We start from the raw sequence: 18,918 nt of genomic DNA on the forward strand, positions 1-18,918 counted from the left end.
AATACCTTTTGATTTGGGTTTGGTTGGATGGAAATTCCACATTTTGATAAGATATTATATATAATATGTTATAGTATATGTTATATAATATGTAGTGTATATATTATTATATAAGATTGATAAGATATTACTGATGATGTTGGCCATGATCACTTGGTTATGGTGGTTTCCTATCGCTATCTACTTTAAAGTTACTGTATTTCCCTTTGTGGTTAATATTTTGGAGAAGGTACTTTGAGACTATGTAAGTATCCATTTCAAACTTCTGCTCATTCATTTTAGCATCCATTGATGTTTCTTGCCTGAAACAAGAATGTGGTTTTTGCCAAATGCTGACTTTATTTTTTCTTTTCATTTTTTATTTATTTGCTTATTTATTTTTTTGAGACAGGGTCCAGCTCTGTTGCCCAGGCTGGAGTGCAGTAGTGCAATCACAGCTCTCTGCAACCTCAACCTCCTGGGCTCAAATGATCCTCCCACCTCAGCCTCCTGAGTAGCTGGGACTACAGGTATATGCCACCACACCCAGCTAATTTTTCTATTTTTTTTTGGATTTGGGATTTTGCCATGTTGCCCAGGCTGATTTCAAACTCCTGAGCTCAATCGGTCCTTCTGCCTCTGCCTCCCAAAGTGTTGAGATTACAGGCGTGAGCCACCACACCTGGCCCTGATGTTTATATTTCTATAATTCCCTCTACATTTGCTCATTGGAATTCTGCTGTCAGGACCAACCATCCTTTCTCTCCCATTTATTTATTTAGATCACTACAGACTCATGGATGTTTATTCCATAGGTTACAATCCAACACTCTTACTTATTTTGCTGCTCAGATCGTTTCAGGTATGGTCATTCTGAGCTCCTTCATGTTGTCATCTTTGTTCTCTCAACAAGCCCCCATCTTTTATTGAGCATTTAAAAAATTTATGATACTGCACTATCTTCTAGGGTTATCTTGTATTTTCTCTGCCCTCAGTGAGCCCTGGTTCCTTTTTCTTGAAAAAGGTATTTGAAAACCAACCTCTGAGGAATCACCACACTGTCTTCTACAATGGTTGAACTAGTTTACGGTCCCACCAGCAGTGTAAAAGTGTTCCTATTTCTCCGCATCCTCTCCAGCACCTGTTGTTTCCTGACTTTTTAATGATCGCCATTCTAACTGGTGTGAGATGGTATCTCATTGTGGTTTTGATTTGCTTTTCTCTGATGGCCAGTTATGATGAGCATTTTTTCATGTGTCTGTTGGCTGCATAAATGGCTTCTTTTAGAAGTGTCTGTTCATATCCTTCACCCACTTTTTGGTGGGATTGTTTTTTTTCTTGTAAGTTAGTTTGAGTTCTTTGTAGATTCTGGATATTAGCCCTTTGTCAGATGAGTAGATTGCAAAAATTTTCTCCCATTCTGTAGGTTGCCTATTCACTCTGATGTTAGTTTCTTTTGCTGTGCAGAATCTCATTAGTTTAATTAGATCCCATTTGTCAATTTTGGCTTTTGTTGTATTGCTTTTGGTGTTTTAGACATGAAGTCCTTGCCCATGCGTATGTCCTGAATGGTATTGCCTAGGTTTTCTTCTAGGGTTTTTATGGTTTTAGGTCTAACATTTAAGTCTTTAATCCATCTTAAATTAATTTTTGTGTAAAGTGTAAGGAAGGGATACCCAAAGGATTATAAATCATGCTGCTATAAAGACACATGCACACGTGTGTTTATTGTGGCACTATTCACAATAGGAAAGACTTGGAATCAACCCAGATGTCCATCAGTGATAGATAGAAAATGTGACACATATACACCATGGAATACTATGCAGCCATAAAAAAGATGAGTTCATGTCCTTTATAGGGACATGGATGAAGCTGGAAACCATCATTCTCAGCAAAGTAGCGCAAGGACAGAAAACCAAACACCACATGTTCTCACTCATAGGTGGGAATTGAACAATGAGAACACTTGGACACAGGAAGGGGAACATCACACACTGGGGCCTGTTGTGGGGTGGGGGAGAGGGGAGGGATAGCATTAGGAGATATACCTAATGTAAAAGACGAGTTAATGGGTGCAGCACACCAACATGGCACATGTATGCATATGTGAACGTTGCGTACATGTATCCTAGAACTTAAAGTATAATAATAAATAAATACTAGGAAAAAAACAACCAAAAGTAGAACTGTCATTTGATCTAGCAATCCCACCACTGGGTATCTACCCAGTGGAAAAGAAGTCATTATACAAAAAAGATATTTGCACACGCATGTTTATAACATCACAGTTTGCAGTTGCAAAATCATGGAACCAACCCAAATGCCCATCAATCAACGAGTGGATAAAGAAACTGTGAGAGAGATACATACATATATATATGATGGAATACTACTCAGCCACAAAAAGGAATGGATTAATGGCATTTGCAGTGACCTGGATGAGAATGGAGACTATTCTAAGTGAAGTAACTCAGGAATGGAAAACCAAACACTGTATGTTCTCACTGATACGTGGGAGCTAAGCTATGAGGACACAAAGGCATAAGAACAATACAATGGACTTTGGGGACTTCGGGGGAAGGGTGTTGGGGGTTGAGGGATAAACGACTACAAATAGGGTGCAATGTATATTGCTCGGGTGATGGGTGCACCAAAATCTCACAAATCACCACTAAATAACTTACTCATGTAACCAAACACCACCTGTACCCCAATAACCTATGGGAAATAAAAAAGAAAAAAAGAAAACCAACCTCTGGGCACTAGGTGTGCTCATTACTACCACGGTGCCGTTACCTCTAGACCTCTTCGTGGACAGAGCTAGAGAATATATATATGTATACTAACCCATGCATGTACATGAGTCTGTAGTTCCATGTCTGTCAACCTGTTTTTGTCTTAAACCATGAGATTATGCAGATATTTTGGATTCTGGCTGGACTGAATGCTGCAGAGTTCATTTTTAACTTTTCCTCTTGTCTTATTTGAAAATTCTTTTGCCATCAGGGAGAAACCTGGTTCTTACTATCTGTATCTATAACATATTTACTTATTGGTTCCACTTGAGTATGCACATACGTACACACAAAGTGGTTTCAAATTGTTAACTCATATCCCTGTGAGAAAGACATTTTTTGACAAGTTTATGTAAAGTTCCTTTTATCTCTAGCTTTACAGTATCCAGCCCAGATACTATTTTCCAGATAGTTTCTTCGTGTAGTTCTTTTTTTCCCTACTCCTTTCATTATGGCTGATGTTACTCATTTAGGATCCAGTTAGATTCTTTGTTAATGCTTATATTCCTCCTATATCCTGGTTGATTTAAATTGTTTGTATTTTGGGTATGTGAATACTATGATTCTAAGGGGCAGAGCATGTGTATATTGCTTCTTCATCCTTGCTACCACTTTCCCATTCTCCCCTTCTTTCCAGCTCTTTCCCACCCATTCCCTCTTGGTAACCAATTCTGTTAGCTTCTGGTTTGTTCTTCCTGTATTTCTTCTGTATATACCTGTTTTCTTTTTCTTTTTTTGTGTGTTTGTTTTTGTTTTTGTTTTGTTTTATTTTTGAGATGGAGTTTTGCTCTTGTTGCCCAGGCTGGAGTGCAATGGTGCAATCTTGGCTCACCGCAACCTCTGCCTTCTGGGTTCAAGTGATTCTCCTGCCTCAGCCTCCCATGTAGCTGGGATTGTAGGCACCTGCCACCACGCCTGGCTAATTTTGTATTTTTAGTACAGATGGGGTTTCTCCATGTTGGCCAGGCTGGTCTCCAACTCATGACCTCAGGTGATCCAACCGCCTTGGCCTCCCAAAATGCTGGGATTACAGGTGTTAGCCACCGCACCCCGCCCATATTTTCTGAAGTACCCTTCCTCTGTGAAGGATAGCATACTCTAAATACTCTTTTGTGCTTTGCATGTTTAACTTGACAGTAGTACTAGGACATCTAAAGATGTAACTAGTTGTCAGGACATCCTAGCTATCCAGTTGTATTATCCATAGAATCCCTTTCTTAGAGGAGTTAACAATCCTTGCAGACTCCCACTTACTGAGAACAAATGTCATGCATACAATAAGTTAATACAAAAACTGAGCTCAAGTTTCTGAACTAGTCCTCTGGACCTTTTTCTTTAGGATTTAGCTTCAGAAAAAATGTAAAGTTACAGGAAATATTTGCCTTTAATGGAAAGGGTGGTTTGTTTCTTTGTGGATTTTTATATTCTTAAGGAATCATAGAAATTTTTTTTTTTAGCAGAAAGAGATCTTAGAAAGCATGTAGCTTTTCTGTAGCAGCTGATGCCTCTTCCCACTTCTCCATCTCAAAATCCCTTTCAAGACTTCTGGTATACCATTTACTCTTGGTGTTCTTTGGCCTCTGCTTCCATTTAGTTATCTTCACTTGCTCTCCTTCCATCATCCCTTAAAAGGTATTCTTTTCAAGGGTTCTGTCCAGCCCTCTTTTCACTTGACCTGTTTCCTAAACCAAATATGACCACCTTCCACATTTCTATCCCCAGAGACTCCTCTTCATTTTTTGACACTCAGCTAAATGCATCTTTCTTTGTAGAGCTCTAGTTGTGCTTCTTTCTTTCTTTTTATTTTATTTTTTTTATTTTATTTTTTTATTTTATTTTTTTTTATTATTATACTTTGAGTTCTAGGGTACATGTGCATAACGTGCAGACAAAGTTGTGCTTCTTTCACATTGCTTTCCTGCTAGACAGTGCATGTCCGCAGAGCAGGTATTTCTTTTTTTTTTTTTTTTTTCAAAGTTTATATCCCTAAATATTCCCTGGCTCACAGCACTTATGAAATAAATGTTAGCAGAATGAACAGGCAAATGAATGAATGACTGAGTAGGAGCGCATTAGGTGACTCAATCTTTGGTATATTAAAAAGACATTTATACTGAGCAAGTTCATGCTTCTGGGAAGCAAAATTCTTAAATGCAGATATGTAACAACGTTATATACTCTGGGGGGTTTGGTCTTGGTAGTATTTTAGTTATATTAAAATGTTATGCTTAATTTGACTTTCAGTGGAAAAGCTTAGCGCCCCATGGATTTTCTTGGGCATATGTGCCATTGAAAGAAATTGTAATCAACACATTGATTCAAAAGCACTTGACATATTTCGTAACTACTTTTAAGTCTTTACTGCTCACGTAACTCAAATATAATTTTTTAAATGTTATAGTTAACATTCCGTCTGACATATAGTGTTATTTTTAAGTAATTTGAGTCTTTTTTTTTTTTTTCTTCTGGTAAAGCTCTTACTTTTTAAACTACATTTGACTCCAATGAGATAACTTATTTATCTATTCCTCCAAATTAAACCATAGCTGTTGAAGGCACTAGTAGGAAATCAGAATTGTGACCCCTGTCCTCAGGGTCACAAAGCCATTAGTCTCCAGCTGTATGCTGTATGAGTGAAATCATCTATCTATGCAGCTACAGAGCAGACAAGTCTGTGTGTGTGAGTGCGCCTATAGGAAATGATTGCATTTGGCACTAGTCCTTTATGGTACAGCTGAACACCTAGAAAGATTTATTACAACTTCATTAAAAATATCATCCATTATATTCAGTATCCACTTACACTATTGGTTTTCACACAAATTACCTAGTAGTAGTTTCTACATGGTATTTTTAGATGACCTTTAGTAAAAGATAAAGGCATAATGTTGTTTTATAAATTATTTTCCAATTTTGAACACAACTCAAGTTTTTAAAATACTTCTTTACCATTTTTTTTTTAAGGATGTAATATATTGAACTTGAAAAGGTATAAGTATTGGAGATCTGTGACTGAAAAAAAATAATCTCTATAGTGATTTTATTGTATCAAGAGTCTCTCTGTTTCAGAAATTCCATGAGTGAAACCGTCAGACTGGTCAGTGGAATGCAGCACCCTGGCTCTGCCGGAGGCGTCTATGAGACAGCACAGCACTTCGCTGACATCAAAGAGCACCTGCACACAGTAAAGAGGGACATAGACAACTTAGTGCAGCGAAACATGGTGACTTTGTTTCCTTTTCCTTTCATAATTATAATCTCTAGGAAAGGAAGAACTCACACTCTACTGAAAATCTTGTAACCCTTTAGTTAATGCTGATGCTTATTTTTAATGTTTAAGGTAGAATTGTCCCATACATTGTAGATCTCCATGTGTAAACAGCTCCCATAGCGGTTATGGTTTTTTAATATGTAATATTTGTATTATCATTTCATGAAAATATTTTCTGATTTCCGTGTTAATGTCTTCTCTGATCCATGGATCGCCTAAGGTGTATTTCTTTGGCCTATTTTTTCCTCAAGGTTCTATAATCTGGCAATTTCTTGCTATCTTGTTAGCGTCATTTACCTTTACCTGGGTTTCGTGTGCTTGGATTGGGTTGGATTTGTTTTTGACTCTGCTAGTTGTCTTCTGTAAGACATATTTGGGATATGATTGGCCCATATTTCCTAGTGTACCTTACCAGAAGCAGAAATCCCAATCCTTTATATTATCTTTTTAAAAGCTTTTTAAAACATTTGATGTCCTTTAGAAAATATGCTAACATATTAGTAATAATGTTACATTAACTCTCCCAAGGTCAGTAACTAGTAAGTAGTAGAGGGAGATAACTTAGGTCTTCAGCTTCTAATCTTGTCTCCTTTACATTTTTTGACAACTCTCTTAACTATATTCCTGTGTATATGCCTTGAATATACATTTTTTTTCAAACATGGCTTAATAGTTTTCTTATTGATCATGACCTCTCATCCAAAGCATTACTATCTGTCCCCTTAGTTCTGTTTGAGGTTATTTTTCTCCTACTTTAGCCTTTGTTGCAATGACCAAATTGATACTGTGCATATCCATTTACTGAAGAACTTTGCCCCACAAATATAACTATATTGGGAACAACTAATCTTAGAAGCCATTCTCTCTGGATACTTGGATGAAATCTTTGTTTCTGATATTTAATTACCTCCTTAAAATAGAAGGAATACTCAGGGAAATAGGGAAAGAAATATTTTTCAGAACACCAGTGAGTAATGTTGAATGCTATGAGGTTGGAGAGAATGAGGACTGAGAAAAAGCCATTCTATATGTCAAGTAGTTTGTTGGTAGGGTGACCATGTAATTTATTGTCTGACCTGGAACACTTTTGAGAGTGAAGGGGGTGCTGTTAATAATCACACCACTACAGCAAGCGTGAACTGGGAGTGTCCAGAGGAGTTGTCTGTGGTGACCCTAGCCTCAGTGACATCAGGAACAGTAACATTATCATATACCGTAATGCGGACAGGAGCCAGGTGGCAGTGAGTTAGTGACTGGGTAGTGAAAAGGTGGAGGCCTTCCGGTGTCACCTACTCCTTCAAAAACAGTTGTCAGTAAAAGTTAAGGGGATAGAAGGTTTTCTGGGGGATGAAAAAATGAAAATACTTGTTTATATAGCAAACTGAGTTTTACAAAGATTTCACATTTATTTCTTTTTCCAAACTGCTAATTTGACTAACTGTAATAGAGAGTCATTTGCCTTACAGCTGTCAAATGAAAAGTCGAAATGCCCAGAACTACCACCATTTCCATCATGTTTGTCTACGGTCCACTTCATTATATTTGTTGTGGTGCAAACTGTATTATTCATTGGTTATATCATGTATAGGTAAGTCTCTTGATAAAATTTGACCCAATATTTTTCTGCATCTGTTTAATTAGAAATATTCAACTAAGTTATCTATGTTCATAATACAATTTTCACCACCTATAAAATTGTTTATTGTGATTTCTGTTCATTTCAGTTCACATAAAATGCATGTATAGAATATGTGTTTATCTTTACGCATTGTATAATTCAAAAGGCATTGATATTTTAATTTTCAACAATCCTGTTTCAAGTTAAGTATATAGACCTTCTTTCAGTGTTTGTTTCTTTTTTTCCCTAGGTCTCAGCAAGAAGCAGCTGCCAAAAAGTTCTTTTGACTACCATTTTCATGTGTACATCATCTATTTGTGTACAAAATGTTGTTGTTTTGAGGGAATTTAAGTATTTAAATTGCTTCATAGTCTAAATTATTAAAATTTTTAAATAAAATAACTGTTTAAACATTGATTTGCAGTTAAGAATAAACCTTAAAGCAAAGACAACCACATTTTAATTTGTTCACAGTATGTAAATCTGTCTAAATTTCAGTGAATTTCTGGTCACTATGATACAGCCACTGAGCAGAATATTGACCAGTAAGAGGGTAAATAAGAAAGTGGGGGCAACCCCTGGATATGAATGTTACCCCCTAAGTCTCCAGTATTGCAGGTTTCCCTGTGTAACATAGACACACTTGCCCTCATGCCTCCCAGAATATGAGGTCTAATTAAGAAGTCCCATCAGGTTTATTTTGTAACCAAAGTGTTTTTTAGAGGTCAGACTTCCTAATCAAAGGCCTGGGCCTGCAGTCCTTTCATCTTAATTTAACTTCCTTTGAAATCAAAGAATATTTTGAGAGCTTTAAGGATCTGGATAATAGACTTCAAAATGTTAAGTGAAAAATTTTTTTCCTCTATTTATCAATGATATATTTCACTTTTAAAGGAAAGTTTAGAGGAAAATTAATAGCTGCTTTTTGCCTAAAAAACCTTGTAAGTGGAAACATTCCTCTGAGAATGACTTTTATAGGTATTTTGCCTGGTAATGTATTCATTCATGATTGCCCATATTCTTGAATGTCTTCATTCCAATGGTGTCAGGTCAATATTATGAAAATAATTTTTGTATTTATATTTGTAACTTAAGGAATTCATTTCTCCCATTTACTACAGCCTGTAAATTCAGCTCAAATTGCATGATCTGAGGATATTTTAAATTTACAAAACCTGCCACTACATTCTGGTTTACATTAGTTACTTCATGCTGGCTGGGGTTAGTGACCATTTGCATACTCTTTTAAATCAAGGAGGCTGTAGTAGAAGCAGTTTTAAGATTCTTGAAGGCAAAATTTGAAAAACAGTGATTACTTGTACTTGTTTCCTTTTAGTGCCAGAACTAAGTGAAGCACTTGTTAGTAAACTTAACCTTGAAATATCAGACTGGAAGGAGTTTTTAGAGTCTTTGTGCATAGCTGTAGGTATTATAGAAACAGTCTGTAAATGACAGTTTAAGATGCAAATTTAATTTTGTTCACAGCTGATTTATACTGATTTTTGCTGCCTTCAAAATACTGTTTTACCTCTTTTAGCTAGAGTGGTTGTCTTTCATTTGCCATAGAATTCCAAACAATACTATTTTATAAAATAGTACGGTTGAATTATTCCAAGCCTCCCTAGGTTTGCTCTCAAATGTCATTCACAGATTGGGCTAACAACCTAAAATCTATGTATAAAGACTGTCTGAAGAACTCTGTATGATAGCCGTACCGAATGAGTGCTGTGTGTGCAAACAGTCTCGCATTGCTTTTTATGTTGATACTTATCCTGGAACACTGAAAGAGAATATGCCAGTGATAACTTACTTTACTTCAGTCATTTCAACACAGAAAATGCTTCTCTAGCGTTTTTCTTTTGTAGTGTTAACATTTTGAAATTCATGTTTCAGAGGCTTCATCATCACAGAATTTACTCTTGCTCCATGAAAAAAATTATATACCTTCAGAAGAATATTTAAGTTGTAGACTATGAAACTTGAGAAATCCTCCTGAGATAAAAGGCTGCCAAATCCAGTATTATAAAGTCCATGGTCATATGTGCCTGTGCATTAAAGGAATACCAGATCTATGCAGTATACATTTTTCGGGCTGAAATTCAAGGGGAATCATTCTCATCATTCTTATTACAAATGGAGATGGCTGTTATGAAACAGCACGAGCATGAACCTTTCATCTTTTATACTTAGTGATACACTTTGCTTGAAAATCACTCAGTAAAGTAGTTCACGCAGAATGTGTATCATATTATTTGAAGTTTGGTTTTTCTCAAAATCATTGACTTTTGTAAGGAGCTCATTTCTGAACAAAAAGGTTTGCTCTGTGGAAAAATCAATCACTGCCAGGATTCTTTCATTTCTGTACTATTTTGTATAACTGAATTTGTTCACTTCTCTCACACCAGCAAGTGTTTTACAGGTGCCTTGGATTAAAACAAAGTTGATTTTAAAATTTTTATGTAAGTCATTGTGTTTATGATGCCACTTTTAAAAGGAAAATGCAATTGCTTAATGGCTAATACCCTTATTTCATGTACCTATTTGTGTTCTAATAATTGTTTGAATGTTTTATTCAGCTTAAAACTTTACCACGAAGTCATAAACAGTAAACAATGTTTTGTTATGTATTAAGGGAATAGCAGTGTTTCTCAAAGTATAATCCATAGACCATCTGGGTCATGGTGCCTGGTTTCAGACCACCTGAATCAAATCTTAGGGGTGGGGCTTTGGGATGTCATTGTTCAATATGAGGCACCTCAGGAGATTCTGAGCACACCGATGTCTGAGAACCACTAAAATGAGGAGTGGAAAAAAAATAGATGTTTTGTTAATTTAGAGCTGATCTGAGAGGATAATATATTTTTATTGTCAATGACATTAACAGATGTGCACTGATTCTTTTATACCTACAATTAATGTTCCTTTTTATTAAAACTCTTGGTTCATGAGCAGCTACAGACTGACTCTAGATTATTACCTGTTGCTTTTAGTATTTTCGTGATGGCTTTTAAACTTATGAAATCATCTTAAGATCATTCATGGTCAAGCCATGAAAACTCCCATCTTCAAGCCTGCCTGCTAAAGCTTTTTTGCCTTCCTCATTGTGATTATGGTAACATTTTATCTCAGACAGTTGTACTTTTTGATAACTTAGGGAAAATAGAAATTACTTGAACAAGGGATTGCCTGCCTCACTGCATTGCAGAGATACAGTTTTTGTAAAGAACACAAATAGCAGTTGTGACTATTAAGATGTGATTATCTTTCCCTGTCCATGTGCTTATCAAAAGAAGATAGTGAACAAATGATTATATTGAGGATTTTTTAAATTTATAAGATCTAATGTGAAATCCACACTTGGAACTTTTTAGATCTATCTGTTGCTTGTTTAATATATTTCTTTTATGACATTACTTAAAGTTTAAAAGGGTTTTCTATCCACTGTCAATTTGAATTGGATAACATTTTGTCGTCTTTTTTTTTTTTTCCTGATTGTTATTTGATGCTAGCTGGAATTCAAGAAATGGTATTGACCTTATTCAAATAAAGAAATATTTTAGTAAATTTGCTTTTTCCTTCATTGATCCTGGATAATAAGTTGCCATTTGTTTTTCAGACAGGACCTGTATTGTGATAGCATTTCATTTATCACATGCTTTGGGCTCTGCCCAAGGTAGCCTGCTGCATGCAGAGGCAGTACATGGAAGCATGGCACGAGAACATAGAAATGGTCATGGATAACTGTTTACCCTTGCTGGTAATGAAAATACAAACTAATTAAAACAATGTATTTGATGTTTTTACCTCTAATAACCAAATGATGGCAAAAGTGTAGTTAAGCTGGAACCAATAGTCATTACTAATTAGTGGTAGTTTAAAAAATATTTTAATCTTTTTGGCAAGTACCATTTAACCAAGTAATTCCAATTCTGAGAGTTAATGTGGTATAAAAATAAAAGAGTAGGGCTTTGAGGTTAGACAAATCTAGGTTTGAATCCTGGCTCTCTCACTGGAGGTCACCTTCAGTTTCCTCATAATACTTATCTCGCACAGTTATAAGCATAGTAAAAGTGTCTTTATAAGGAGGCTTCAAAAAATGGTAGACTAATTGGTAAAGACAAATGGTGGATAAAATAAAAGATTTAAATACATAGATGGGTTCGAAATAATTGAGAACTTAAAACCCGATCGGGGAGCCTACTGGTGGTAGTAGGGAGTGGCAGAAACTAGACTACACACAGGCCCTAGATACTGTCATTGAAAGTTATGTTCATTTGTGGCATTGAGGACATGACTTTAGGCCTGAAAAACCCAGGAGGCTTGAACTGAGATACTAGAATAAAATGAGGACCCTGGAAGAGCTGCTTTTTCAGTGGAAATGGGCTGAAAGGACCTCTTACTTCTACCCCAGACCTCTTCTACCCCAACAGCTCGGAGAAGGCATAGGAAGCTTCTCTCCCTGGAACTCTGGGTAAGGGGACATTCCTTGTTAAGAGATTGAAGCCCAGGTGTATGCTTTATTTACATGGTGTGGAATTCTCTACATCAAAAACAATATATAAATTGGTTTTTGTCTGGGAAAATCCAGAAGGCAAAACAAAACCACTCATTAGCAATAATTCCACAGCAAAAGTACATTAGACAGCACTAGACAACCATAGGGACAGCCAGTCCTAACTGAAATGAGCTCTAAAAATTATAAACCAAACCAGAAAAATACGAAAGAGTGACAGTAGACACAATAATGAAACCTGGCACCTCCAAGAATCTGAGATAATAGAACAGTCAGAAGAAGACAACAAATATGTACACTTGAAATGACTTTAAAAATACTGAAGAGTTTATAAAAGGACTGGAAATCATGAGGAAGAAATGAAACACTGAAAAGTAAGACAGTTGGAGTTCCAAAGAACCACCCAAAACACAACTTCGATATGGGAGGTGGAGATCAAATTTGGATACCAGATTGGACAAAGCTCAAAAGAATTCTTGAATTAGAAGATAGATCTGAGCAAATTACCAAGAATGCAACACAGATACTAAAATGGTGGAAAATGCAATAAATTGGCAGTTGGTGAGAAGGTACAACATACGTCTACCAGTAGTTCTAGAAGGTACAGGAGAGTCATGATGAAGAACTGTGCAAAGATGTAATAGCTAAGAAGTTTTCAGAATTGATGCACACACATATTTGAAGAATCTTGAGTCTGAGGCAGGGTTGTAGGTTGGAGAAGTTTCCCACAGAAGATGTTATCTGAGCCATGTGCTAAAGTATGTATAGTGCAAGGGGGACTGGAAGAGAACTAACTCCAATGAGAAAAAATAACATGAACAAAAGCATAGAGTTGAGAAGCAGTGTAGTTTATGTGAGAACCTGTACGCTTATTCTGCTATGCTGGGAAAAATGATGGTTGGGTGGGATATACAGAGGCCAGATCCCAAGGCTCTGTAAAGGAGCTTGGGCTTCATCCAGAGGGTAATGGAAGGTCATGAAAGTCAAGCAGAAAGGCAATACTTGCATTTCAAACATTGCAATCTCTGAGTGCTTCATGGAGGAAGGAGGCTTGAGACAGACCAGCTGCAGTGCGCCCAGTGAAAAATGGTGGCCTGAAAGAAGGCCAGAAATCTATCAATAGTAGTATTGAACAATTAGAGTTCGTTTAGGCCACTCTAACAAAATACCATAAATGAGGTGACTTAAAAAAATTTATTGTAGGCCACGCACGGTGGCTCACGCCTGTAATCCCAGCACTTTGGGAGGCCGAGACGGGCGGATCACGAGGTCAGGAGATCGAGACCATGCTGGCTAACACGGTGAAACCCCGTCTCTACTAAAAATACAAAAAAAAATTAGACGGGCGCGGTGGCGGGCGCCTGTAGTCCCAGCTACACGGGAGGCTGCGGCAGGAGAATGGCGTGAACCCAGGAGGCGGAACTTGCAGTGAGCCGAGATCGCGCCACTGCCCTCCAGCCTGGGCCACAGAGCGAGACTCCCCGTCTCAAAAAAAAAAAAAAAATTTATTGCTCACTGTTCTGAAAGACTGGGAAAGTGAAGATCAAGCCTCTACCCTCATGACCTAATCACCTACAAATGTAGTAACACATTGGACACTAGGATTTCAACATAGGAGTTTTGGGACAAGCAAACATTCAGGCAAGCATCTAATGACTATTTGAAGTGGGGAGTGAATGAATAGGAAGAATGTAAGATGATACTCTGTTTCTGGCTTGTGGAATTGGATGGAAGGTATCCTAAAATGGAACACAAGAAAAAGGATGGGAATTGAAGATGAGGGAAGAAGAGGTTAAGTTCCATTTGGAACATAGATTTTGACATAACTAGCCAAGTAAAAATGGCCAGAAGGCAATATAGGCTTGGATTCAGGGCAGAACCATACCTCAATTTTTTATCTCTAAAATGGGGTGATAACTGAGATAACAGAGCACCATAAATAGAGCTTAGGAACAAGACGCTTGTGCCCAGTAAATGTTAGCTATTCTTATTCTATGCGTCTGAAAATCAGAAGAGAGAACTGACCCAGAACAGTACAACACAGGATTTTTGGCTCTTTCTCTACCTGCTCATGAGTTCTAAAAAAAGGGAAACAGTCCTCAGCAGTGCTGGGAGTCCCATTCCGTTTCTCAGATCCTCACAAATAAGTCCGGAAGCTGCCCAGTCAGCTGCCACGTGGCATTTACTGTTTCTCTTCTCTGAACCCCCGTGATGCCCACTGGGTGCTGCTCCTCCTGATGGCATCATCCCCTGTGTTGGCCCTTAACTGCTCGCTCTTCTGGATCTGCCATTTCTGCCATGTCAGCCCAGCAGTGGCACCATTTCTGCCATGTTCCATCATACAGGTCCCGCTGCTACTCAGGGGAGGATTTCATTCTCCTGCCAGACAAGCAGCCACTTCTGCCATCTGGCACCCTCATGACTGCCATTGTCCACAGAAGCAATGGAGGCTTCCAGGAGCCAGTCCGTGGGGTGGTGTATTAGGTTCTTCAGAGAAACAACCTTTAAATACACACACACGTACATATACACATATATACACACATACATACATATAAAATCAGGTATGGTTTACATGATTATGGAGGCTGAGAAGTCCCACGATCTGCCATCTGCAAGCTGGAGACCCAGAAAAGCCAGTAGTATAGCCGGAAGGCCTGAAAGCCAGAGCCAATGGTGTGGAGTCCATCTGGGCCTGAAGGCTTGAGGACCGTGAGTGCCCCGGGCAGAGGAAGATCAGTGTTCCCAGTTCAAGAAGACAGCAAATCCAACCTTCCTCTGGCTTTTCTCTTCAGGCCCTCACAGATTGGACGATGCCCATCCACACTGGGGAGGATCATCTGCTTTCCTCAGTCAGCCAAACCAAATGTAGATCTCTTCCATGAACAGCCTCACAGACGCACCAGAAACAATGTTGAACCAGATAATCCTGGCATCTAGTGACCCAGTCAAGTTGGCATGTAAAATTAACCATCATGGGTAGTTTGTGGCCAAATGGAGAAGAATGACTCTCTCCCGCCTGCATGTTACTTTCTGTTAAGAAAATACTAAAGCAGTGATGCATGGGCCCCAGGGTCAGAGTTCTCGGTGAGAATGGCTGTTACTATTAATTAAAGGTCCATCTCTAGGAAACAGTCCTAATGGGTTCATGAGCCTTGGCCAGGGTGAACCTGAGTGAAAGACACTACAGAATTTCTCAAGCCTCTGGGAACTAAGACTTTGTAACTGAGGCAAACTTACTGTGTCTGCTCTGAATGAGTCTCTCCCAAGAGCCTCCTTAGTACTTAATGCAAATAGACTTATTGCTAGCCATACCATGAATGTTACAATTTGCCAAATATACCTGAATTCCAAGCATGAACATAGCTCAGCTCAAATTGGTCAGCCCACTGTGTAAACAGTAAGTTAGTAAATTAATCTTTGGTTCCCAGCCCATCTTCCCCTTCCATGTAGAACCAGCATGGCAATTTTCAATCAGATCATGGAAGCCAGCATGGCCTGTTAGAAAATAACAAGCACTGAATTGCCTACCAACTCAGCACTCTACCAGCATGGAAGTTCTGTGGTAGAGAGGATACAGAATAGAATACAGTTATTACCTCACCAAAAAGTGATGTCTGTGAACTGAAATAGACCAGTCATATAGTGATGGCAAAAGAAATATTTTAGGGGTCAGGCATGGTGGCTCACACCTGTAACCCCAGCACTTTGGGAGGCCAAGGTGGGAGGATCTCTTGAGCCCATGAGTTTGAGACCAGCCTGGGCAACATAGAGAGACCTTATCTCTACAAAAAATAAAAAATTAGCCAGGTGTGATGGCACATGCCTGTAGTCTCAGCCATTCAGGAGGCTGAGGCAGGAGGATCGCTTGAGCCCATGAGATCAAGGCTATAGTGAGCCATGATTATGCACTCCAGCTTGGGTGACAGAGTAAGACCCTGTCACACACACACACACACACACACACACACACACACACACACACACACAAAAAAGATTTTGAAACGTTCAGTATAACATTGCTGAATATTTCTGGAAGACAGAAGAATCAGCCTGGGATACATTTCTTAAAATGGCCACTTTGAGAGACAAGGGACTGAGATGTTTTGAGTCTGCACAGAGTCACAAATGGGTCTCACAATCTATCAGATAACAATGGTCCAAGGTAGTACTGAAGAGACTCCTCAGTCCTGTAGCTCAGTGAAAACCATACTATCATGACTGGGGAATTTCTTTGCACAGCTGGTATATAGCCTTGAGTTTGTATCTACAAGAATATTAACCAATCCTATAGAAATGAAAAGAAACATGCTACTTGGCCTGGCATTTCAATACAGTTCATTAAATATGTATTAAGTGTCTATGATGTACATGACACTCTATTAGGTAAAACACAAACCACTAAAATGTCTCCAGTAGGCAGTTATTAGGATTAGGGCTATGTGTTTACTTCCTTTGTGGTTTCCATAATGGTCCTTCTATTTCCCCAAGACTTTTTCCTCTTTTTATATTACCTCTTTTTTCCCAGTTAGAATAGAGGTTGCAAATCAATCCCAGTGAATCTCATCTTTAGGTCATTTCTACACTTAGCCAATTAGCCAAGTGTGGTGACACATGCCTTGGCACTTGGTGACCTTTTTTCTCTTCCAGTTCTGCTGACCTTCATGAGCACAGAGGTTTAGCTGCATGGCTACCCCTGAAATGTTGTTGTGTCACCTGCTAAGAGGATATAACGACTAAGACAGGACAACCTAATCACCATGATTTCCTTGCGGAAGGTCAAAAAGGAAGATAAACTAGCCAACTTTAATTACAGAAGCAAAATTAGGCATTTGATGTGAAAAGAGAAATCCCAGGTGAAGGACTGAAATGTATTTATGCTGTTTGAATGTGATATATTTCTAAAATATAATTCCACTAATGGGATTATTGCTTCTCTAGTAAATTCTTTGGGTCATATACCATCAAATTTTTCAAGTTGACTAGGCCACAACGAATCAGTGTTTACAAAGGTGATCCATTAAATCAGAATGAGGCATGATTTTTAAAACTATGGCGAGTAGTCTTGATCCTGGGAGCTGGCAAAGAAGGCAGCAACCACTATGGCATGGATTTGCAAGCACTAAGATGTTACTTCTATTATTGGTGGAGGGTGTCCAGGTTCCTGGCATTTTGAACAAAGAATTAGACAAAATGCACAAAGCAAGGAAAGAATAAAGCAACAAAAGCAGAGATTTATGGAAAACAAAAGTAGACTCCACAGAATGGGAGTGGCCCCAGCATGGAGGCTCAAGAGCCCCTTTACAGAATTTTCTGGGGTTTAAATACCCTTTAAAGGTTTCCCATTGATTACTTGGTGGACACCCTATGTAAATGAAGTAGTGGCCTGCAATCAGTCTGATTGGTTGCGGAAAGCAAACAATGGGAGACTGAAGTGGAGTTACAAAAGTTACACCCTATGCAAGCATCTGATTGGTCGTGGAAAGCAACCAATTAGAGGCTGAAGTGAAGTTACAAAGTTACACTCCTATGCAAATACTTCGAAAGTTCTATCTGCCATGCAGAAAAAGTTGGTGGGGGTGGAGGGCGGGGAGTTGCAAACGGTGTAAGGAAGTAGCTTCCAGTCCTTTTGTTACTTAGGTGTGGAAAGTTGGGGTTTTCCTTTTAATTTAGTTACAGGAAGTCAGCATGAATTGGCCTTAGGTTCCCTGCCCACAGACCCTATTCTCCTGTCTCACTTTTGCCTGAAGATAACTCTCCAAGTACCTCCATCATCCCATGTAGTATATTGATTACTTCCATTGAAAGCGAATTGCTCAAAAATAAGCCATTAGACCTAGTGGCAATCATTCATTCATTGTTTTCCCCCAAGATTCTTATTGATCACTTACTATGTGCCAAGCATGATTCTCAGAGATGGGGGTGAAAAGGTGAACAAAACTGCACTTGTCTGTCTTATGGAGCGTACATTCCAATGGAGTAGGTGGAAAGGAAACAACTAAATCAACGAAAATATACTTTCAGGTAGAGTGCAGTGCTATGAAGAAAAATAGAGTAGGATAGAGTATTAAAAGGTGGGGTAGTGGAGGCAGGGTATCTTAGGATGGTCAAGGAAGTCCCTCTAAGAAGGTGAATGTGAACAGAAACCTGAATTAAGCAAGGGTGAGTCACCTAAAGATGTGTAAGAGCAATACAGGTCAGGAGGTTCCACGAGGACATAGGTGGGAGCAATATTGGTTTAAAGGACAATGAGGACATGAATGTGATTAGAGTAGAATAAGCAAAGGGAGTGTGGCTGGCAGCTAGGCAGTGGTCAATCTTGCAGTGAGGAGTGGGGATTTTATGCAAGGACAGTAGCGAGCCATGGGATGGTGACACCTAGAGGTCCCATTCATGAATCCAGGGCATTTATTTCCCCTTTCTGAAGTAGTGGAAGATTCTACCACCATTTCTACAAGATTCTATAGCCAGGCTCAGTGGCTCACACTTATAATCCCAGCACTTTGAGAAACTGAGGCAGGCAGATGGCTTGAGGTCAGGAGTTCAAGACCAGCCTGACCAAAATGGCAAAACCCTGTCTTTACCAAAAATACAAAAACTTTGCCGGGTGTGGTGGCACATGCCTGTAATCCTAGCTACTCGGGAGGCTGAGGCAGGAGAACCGCTTGAATCCGGGAGGCAGAGGTTGCAGAGAGCTGAGATCCTGCCACTGCACAACAGCCTGGACAACAGAGCAAGG

At 38.7% G+C, this 18,918-nt stretch overlaps 1 protein-coding gene across 1 annotated transcript in view; it reads left to right on the forward strand.

Annotated features, from left to right (window-relative positions):
• LMAN1 (lectin, mannose binding 1) overlaps positions 1-11,230 on the forward strand; it is a 32,415-nt gene extending 21,185 nt beyond the window's left edge. Inside the window, exons 11-13 of the mRNA XM_005586554.4 lie at positions 5,847-6,000; positions 7,515-7,636; positions 7,917-11,230. Coding sequence (XP_005586611.3) covers positions 5,847-6,000; positions 7,515-7,636; positions 7,917-7,953 — 313 coding nt within the window. The 3' untranslated portion in view covers positions 7,954-11,230. The remainder of the gene's footprint in view (positions 1-5,846; positions 6,001-7,514; positions 7,637-7,916) is intronic.
• Positions 11,231-18,918: the final 7,688 nt, after the last annotated feature.

Source organism: Macaca fascicularis, chromosome 18 (assembly GCF_037993035.2).
Source record: "Macaca fascicularis isolate 582-1 chromosome 18, T2T-MFA8v1.1".
Lineage (NCBI taxonomy): Eukaryota > Metazoa > Chordata > Mammalia > Primates > Cercopithecidae > Macaca > Macaca fascicularis.